The 8,330-nt window shown below is 38.5% G+C and overlaps 1 protein-coding gene across 1 annotated transcript; it reads left to right on the top strand.

Moving 5' to 3' along the window:
* Positions 1-4,275: 4,275 nt before the first annotated feature.
* LOC115419968 (amphoterin-induced protein 1-like) lies at positions 4,276-7,638 on the top strand. The gene is made up of 2 exons (XM_030135035.1): positions 4,276-4,523; positions 4,873-7,638. The coding sequence occupies exon 2, from the start codon at positions 4,925-4,927 to the stop codon at positions 6,464-6,466; it is 1,542 nt and encodes a 513-aa protein (XP_029990895.1). The 5' UTR covers positions 4,276-4,523; positions 4,873-4,924; the 3' UTR covers positions 6,467-7,638.
* Positions 7,639-8,330: the final 692 nt, after the last annotated feature.

Below are 8,330 nucleotides of genomic sequence, written 5' to 3' on the forward strand. Positions count from 1 at the left end.
CTGAAACCACCAAAAGAAACACAGTTTTTGATGAAACAATGATAAAGAGAGGTGTGTGATATGCATGAAAACTAAAAAACTGGTTTAATATCAGTCTATTGTTGAACAAGACACACTCCATTTTATCTTTTCCTGGTTTTATTTAAAGTGTTCAGGATGTGCAGTCTAGAAAATGACACCCTGTCCTGTAAGTGAGTCCTTGCTCTGCGACTTGATCCACTGCTGAAATCCAGCCTGGATTTTTTTTTTGTCACAGTTTAAACCTTTTAATCAAAGATTTGCAGGTCAACCTCAAGTGTTGAATGTCGACCTTTTGCTTTCAGTTGACATCATCTCATTCCACATGTTGTTCAGGTACTACTATTTCTGATCACATCAGGTTTAATGTTGCTGAGGATGTGACACTGTCATTCGTAGGTAAACCCATTTCTGCTTTCAGGTTTGTTTACTCACACAATACAACACCAACCAACACAATATCTGTGTGCCAATCCCCATGCTATTTAATGTGCCAGAAAAAACACTTTGTATGTGCCAGTTGTAAAAAAGGTGCATTGTGTAATCAAAGCTAAAGGAGGTCCAACAAAATATTACATATGAGGCTGTTTATTTATTTTGTATGAGTATGAGGGTTAAAGTTCAAGGCACAGGGTGATAATGTAATTGTACTGTGCACAAAATGCATCCAACAGTATGTGCAGAGTGGTCCAACACAACATAACTTTTTTTTTTTAAAAGTCTGTAAATATCATACAGTAATTCTCTGGGCTATGGATTATAATAATCTATTTATTTATTAACCTTTATTTAACCGGGAAGTCTCACTGAGATTAGAAATCTCTTATGCAAGGGTGACCTGTCCAAGGCAGCAGCCATACAAAGTCAAAACTGTATAAAACACATACATGATGCACAATGAACAATAAAACAGAATAACAACTATTCAACCATGATGGACTCTCAAAAAAAAAACCAAAAAAAACAATGACATTCCTCCTTTACCTCATTCTCCATGATACTTTTAAAATCATTAACAGAGATGAATGTTTGTACTTTAAGAATTAAGGATTGGTCATTATTGGCTATTACTGGCTTGGTAAATACCCAATTTTAACAGCTGACAATTACTTTATACAACCTGAAATAAGAAAAAGAAAGGGCAGTATAGACAAAATGGTGACATTAAAATTTGCTATGAATTATATTTCTTTGAAGTTAGCATAAATGCAACACATTTTATGTTTTGTCTGGTCAGCTTCATTTAATAAAATCAATACACATTGATTCCTGACATTCAGGTCTGAGGGGCAATTTATGGGGCAGTAATGAGTTAAAATGATTGAAATAGCAGTGTGATTTATGTACTCAAATGACACGAATCATGATTTGGTTCATAACCAACATCTAGGAAAAGTCTAGGTCTAAGAGCAAAGATGGAAAATAAATATAAAAATAATATACAAATATTTAAATATGTCAACAATGTTTAAAATCAGTGTTCCACTAAGAAAAATAGCATATTTCAACCACTAGGATGCATGATATAATTAAAAGATTTAAGAAATCTAAATTTAGTTCAGTGCTTATACAACCAGGACACAAGCCTCGGCTAAAAACCATGATAGTGATCTCTGACTCCACAGACGACATCAGGAACAGCTCAGGAATACTGGGCCAAGCCTTTGTCTAGCACCACAGTACAGAGTTACAGCCACATACACCAGTTTACACTTTCCTGACCCAAACAGGAGCCTGACATTAACTGTGCCTAGACGTGGCATCTAGGATGAACCAGTGAGTCTGCTGCAACATGGATTATGCAATTAATATTCCAGGTCTGTTTGGGAGAAATGCACACCATGTGTTTGAGCCGAACATGAAAAGGATCATGCAGACTGTTACAGCAACAAGTCCAGACGCCGTGGTCTGTCACGGTCTGGGCTTGTGTAACATGTCTTCAACAAAGGTCATACGCACTGCTGTGATGAATCGTTCACACTGAAAAGTACATTCAACAACACAATCTGCCTTCATGATGACCAATTTTCCTGGAATATTGCGTTCACATTGCCCACAATTAAATTATGCTAATGTAAATTTTAACCCTTTCATGCATACTGGTCACTACAGTGGACAGTTATTCTACAGCTGTTCTCTTGTATATTCATGGATTTTGTTGTTTTAGTTGCATATCAATCAACACAGTGGATACTTATGCACCATCCCATAATACACTGCAATTCATACTGTTACTGTAACTTTGCTGTAATTGATAAACCTGATCTACAGTAACATATTTGCTAATTGTTATTAGACTGCAATTAAGTTTTTTTTTTAATGAAAAGTTGTTGTGTTTTGTTATTTTTTGCATATTATTTGAGTAATAACTACTTTTATAGTATGTCAAAATGCGAGAAAACATCAGATTAGCAGCATTTTTTAAAAAAGTATTTCATAGTTTTCACACAGTATGACAGTAAATGTGTGGTTCTTTGCTTCAAAAATGAAACGCATGGTGTCCAGCTGAGTGGACATTTTTGTAGCTCCATGAAAAATCAGTTCATAAAAAATAATAATAATAATAATCCATCACGTTGTTTTGTTCATGCCTAAAGAGGAATAAAAATACTCAGGATAAAAATCTTGATTAAGGTTCTCATAATTCAAGCATGAAAGGGTTAATATCACTGCTTTTTTAAACCTTAGTTTGCATTTTTCTGTCCCATTTCCCTTATTTTAGGCTGTAGTTCAGTGTGCTCATCCATCCCCCAGTCAGGAACATGACATCATTTTTTGTGGTGACTGGTTCTCTAACTGTGAGCTTTCGTTTATATCACTCCATCATCACCTTACGTCTAGCCTTGACACCATCCAACCCAGTGGACCACTTCATCTCCACATACCCTTTTTATATGAGCTTGGGATTGTGTAAGGTGACCTTGTGTCCAAAAGATTGATAACCATAGAAACGGTGGGCACGATGTGCAGCTAATGCTCATAGGTGGGTGGACATTTTTCCTGTTGACATCTGCATTGTCTCCTCTTCTCTCTCTTCAGCTCCAGGCTTTTTCTGCTACTTTTATTCTATCTTTAACATCACTTTTTTTGTTTTTTTTAATAAACCTTCAACTACAGGCTGATACGTGATTAATGTCAAAAGATTCAGTGTCTTGTGGTTCATGGTATAAATCTAATCTAATGATTCCAACACATTTATACACAGGACCTTTATACCACTCTCTATTGATTTCTCACACACTGTTAAATGCATATCACGTTCTGTGCTGGGAAAAAAAAAAAAGCTGCAGTTAACACACACAGTGGAGTGTTTCCCCTTGTCCTTCACCACAGCACATGACCCACAGCTTCATCAGTGGAGACATCATTACACCGTATAAGGAATAACTGACTGTCAGCACTGAGGAAAGGCAAGACAAAGCATCAGCAAACCAAAGATTATGTAAAAGAGAATACAGTATATGTTCTATAAAGAGCTTATTTTAACCCTTTCATGCATGAATTATGAGATCCTTAATATAGAATTTTTCCTCAACTGTTTTTATTCCTCTTTGGGCATGAAAAAAAAATGTGATTGAAATTTTTTTTTATGAACTGATTTTTCATGGAGGTGCAAAAATGTCCACTCAGCTGGACATTATGCATTGAGTTTTTGAAGCAAAGAAACATGCATTTACTGGTGTGAAATCTATGAAATAAAAACATTTTTAATGCTGCTCATCTGATGTTTTCTCACATTTTAACATAAACTAATACTATTCATTACTCACTTCATGGAGATAATATGCAAAAAAAAAAAAAAAAAAAAAAAAAAAAAAAATTACATTATTTACATTATTTTTGCATCATTTTACATTATTATTTTTACAGTCTAATAACAATAACAAGCAATTGATTTACACTCAAACATGTTACTGCAGATCAGGTTGATCAAAAACAGCCAAGTGACAGTAAAGGTATGAATGTCAGTGTATGGGATAGTGCACAAGTGTTCATTGTGTTGGCTGATATGGAACTAAAACAACAAAACCCATGAATATACAAGAGAACAGCTGTAGAATACCTGTCCACTGTAGTGACCAGTATGCATGAAAGGGTTAAAGTTATGGCTGGATCATGCATTCTGCAGAATTATAATGGACTCAGTAGAGCAGGGTTTATTTCATTTTCTTTATGACAACCTTGTGCATTTTATGGGACTGTGGAAGAGATTAAATAACGTCCCGACAGACAGACAGACAGACAGGACAGAGAGGGAGAGGGAGGGGAGTGATCGGACACACCCCCTGCTCTGCTTATTTGCACCCCTCAGATCAACTATCAGATGACTGCATTTCCTCATCAGGGACAGACCGCAGACAAGCCTTTCCGGTCATTTTCTGTGGTACACTTAGCTCGTCTGTCCGCTCCGATGACAGACTGAACAATCCGCTGATCCGCTGCTGCCATGAAGAGGAAAGGTCCCACTGCAACTGCACTTTCCAGCTGAAGACAGAGACGCAAAGGTAAGGCAGCCTCATCCGGCTCTGACGGGATGGGGGTGGACAACAGGGAGGATACATATATGCATGGATCCTATAGGTTACATACTGCACGGATATAAAAGTAATCGCGACAGTCATTAGGGTAGGGTAGGGTTAGGATGTCGTTTTTGCTGACCACACAGAACTTTTTGAGAGGCTGGTGCAATGCATCCCTGTGTGCATTAGAGCATGAGTCTGCAGGAGTAAACACTGCGACTGTCCCTGTCAGAACTCTGCACCATCATCTACAGGAATCAACATCTAGGCTTTTATGTGATTGTTCATAAAACTGCTGATTGATTGATCTTAACTGTACAATTTGTCCTTCCAGCTCCATGACTCTCCACTAGGTCACCGTATCCACACCTAACAGCAGTGACAGGATGGGGGGGTCATTTCACATTTCCCATCATGCCTCTGGAGCGGTGTTCAGAGGAAGGCGCTTCCTCATAGTTCTTCCTCTGGCTTTATTGCTGCCATCAGTCAGAATCGATGCACAGTTCCTTGGGACCCCATTAGACTGCCGGAAGATGTGTGTTTGCGCCAGTAACATCATCAGCTGCTCCAGGATGAATCTAACCAATGTCCCCACTAAGCTTCCTAAATATACAGCTGTGTTAGACCTCAGCTTCAACTCCATCAACAAGCTGCGTGCTGAGTGGGCTCCTGAAAAACTCAGTAAGCTCCAAAAACTTCTGCTCAGCCACAACGGACTCTTTTTCCTCTCCACTGAAGCATTTGTGCACGTTACACGGCTTCGCTACCTGGACCTGTCATCCAATGATCTCCGCCAGCTGGATGAGTTCATCTTTGAGCCCTTAGAGCATCTTGAAGTGTTGCTGCTTTATAACAACCACATTGCCCAGATTGATCGTTCGGCGTTCGCAGGCCTCCTGAGCCTGCAGAGGCTCTACATGAGTCAGAACAACATCTCACGCTTCCCCTTGGAGCTGGTGAAGGAGCGGAGCCGCCTGGAAACTATTCAACTGCTGGATGTGTCCTTCAACCGAATCAAATCTCTGCCCCTCCATGAGTTTAAGGACCTTCCTGCCTGGATCAAAAATGGTTTGTACTTCCACAGAAATCCCCTGCCCTGCAGCTGTGAGCTGTATGATATGGTGGCGCGCTGGAACCTGAAGGAGCTCAGCTCTGTCGTTGACTTCAGGGATGAACACACCTGTGTGCTACCAGGCCCCCAGAAAGAGAAAATGTCCATAATGGACCTGGACAAGGTCTATTTGAATTGCAGTGAAGTCAAAATTTTGAATGAAGAGGCCTATCTGGAGCAGTTCCTGGTCCTGGATTGTGACACCAGACAGAAGGATATGATGAAGAACTGGGCTTTACCAGGGAACATCCCATTGTCCTCAGAAAAAAAGACTGCTGTGATGAATACTGATGGCAGCCTCCAGCTGGGGCCCCTGAAGGTTGAGGACTCTGGGGTCTACACCTGCTATGCCACCAGTGACTCCTACAATGAAACGCTATATGTGACTGTAATAGTGTTCAACTCCACCACCAGTGGAGGACTGGAGAATCTAAAGACGGCCTACACCACCCTCGTAGCATGTCTGATCAGCGTAGTAATGGTCCTCATCTACCTCTACCTCACACCCTGCCGCTGTTCGTGTTGTCCGGGTCAGGACCTGGAGAAAACCAACCCCGGGGACAGTATTCACTCTTCAGCCGTCAGTATCCCTCATGCACAGGAGGAGATGGGGCAACAAAGAGGGGGAGTTGGGGGCAAGGACTTTCCCTACAGACATGTGGCCTTTATGGAAGCAAAGGAGCAGCTGGAGCAGAACGGGAGGCTGAACCCCATAGGTGAGGAGGACGAGGAGTGGCAGGGGGACAGCCAAGAGAGACGGAGGTCTGTGGCAGAGTCTGTCAGCTCGGTGTGCTCTGATACTCCCATGGTGGTGTGAAAGTGTAAAAGGGTAAGGCGGTGACGGTGCAATCCATGACGCTTCCACACTGAGATTTGTACATCTGAATGTAAGCTTCGTTAGCCCTCACAGTCAGTAGCACCTCTGTAGTAACAAAAGCCAAATCAGTAGAAATTGGGTTGAAATCGTTTTTGGCATGTGAGATTTCAACTAATGTTGCAACTGCAGGTTTGAAAATTGAATTGAACAAAAAAATGCAAGAAAGTAGCCAAAAATGCTAGACTTTATTTTTTATCTGTCAAAATAGAAGATCACTATTCTAAAGACTTAATTACTTTTGACTTTTTCACCAAATAGCCATTTAAGTAAAAACATAAGAATCTGAAGTGTTGGTTCTTTCTCCCACAATTAGAAAATGTTCTTTTTCAGCACAGAAATATTGTGAGGCGACAAGCAACATGATAACATTTCGATGGTATCTTTCTTCTTAACTGGTTATGGAGTATTTTTTGACTTATTCAGCTTTTTATGCACTGCAAATTTTGAAACCTGAAAGAGTTTTAAAGATTTTGGACGTGACAGAAAATCTTTATGCAGAGCTTGCAAAGCTCACTTAATAATTACTGCAAGTTTTTCAATATTTATGCTGTATTTTACATTCCTGTCAGGTTAGGTTGCACTTTACAGGACATACCACTGTACGGAATGCTCTTATGCAATTTATCTGTTTAAATTATTTGAATATTTGAGTGTTATTGAATGCTCATGTTATAATACACTTTTGGAGAAGTGACCTTGTTGGAATGTTTTCTCCTTTTGATTTATCAAAAGCTCGAAACAAGCACCACTAATTTTCTGTGATTAGTTGTACTTAAAAAGAAGCCAACCTATTACTTTATTGTCTTTATTTTATTTCAAAAGAATCATAATTTCTAAAAAAAAAAAATGTAAAAATTAAAAAAGAAAGAAAATTGAGTTAAAAATATGTCTATAATGAGAAACCATAAAACAAACACAACCAAACTACACCTAGTGTAGTGGCAATAAATGTATATTGATTAAAGTTCAAACGTGTAATATTCACATCACTGAATCTTATATCCAGTTCAGTGTAAAGAGAAGACATGTTTATTTGTAACAGCTTATCCACATAAATGCTTTACACAAAGTTTAAAACATCAAAATGTGAGAAAAAAAAGTGTTCTTTAAAACAGTATATACTATACTACAGGAAAATTACAAGGTTTACAGATATATTGACTATTAAAAGAAACATCAACTTGAAACATGAATTAATATACACTACAAACAAAAAGTTAAGGATATTTCTTTCTTTTTTTGTAATTTTTTGGTCATTTTTGCCATTTGTAAATAAAACTGTCTGGTCATTAAAAAAATGTGTTTCAATTCAATTCACACACAAAAAAGTAAAAAGCACTGTGCAAGAATCCCAACTGAAAAAAATAGCCCAAAAATTAAAAATATCCTATCCTATTTTTGTTTGTAGTGTATGACAATACATATGGTAACTTCCACACAGCACTGATGTCAAATACCACATTTGTAGCATCACTGGAACAGAATAATAACCCTCCAAACAAATACCAATACTTATTTTATATAGTGTTGCTGTTATCATAACAATTTTCAAGACAAATATCTAAATCTTGGAAATCATTCAGAGAATCTTTCTGTCAGGTATTTACTCTGCTCTGCTCAGTGACTTTAATAGTACGTGAACATAATCTGTGAGGTCTGCAAGAAGAAAAGCACTGGAGTGAGATCACACAGTCACAGAGGTTAGTGAAGTCAGAGCAGCTGCGACACTTTTAGTCTCCTGACGGCAAATTTTACTGCTGATTATCTAGTTGGAGAAGAATGACTTCATCATAATAGAATTACA

Source organism: Sphaeramia orbicularis, chromosome 5 (assembly GCF_902148855.1).
Source record: "Sphaeramia orbicularis chromosome 5, fSphaOr1.1, whole genome shotgun sequence".
NCBI classification, from domain to species: Eukaryota; Metazoa; Chordata; class Actinopteri; order Kurtiformes; family Apogonidae; genus Sphaeramia; species Sphaeramia orbicularis.

Excerpts from the sequence above, each read along its gene's own strand:
- LOC115419968 (XM_030135035.1), top strand. The coding sequence starts at position 4,925 with ATGGGGGGGTCATTTCACATTTCCCATCATGCCTCTGGAGCGGTGTTC.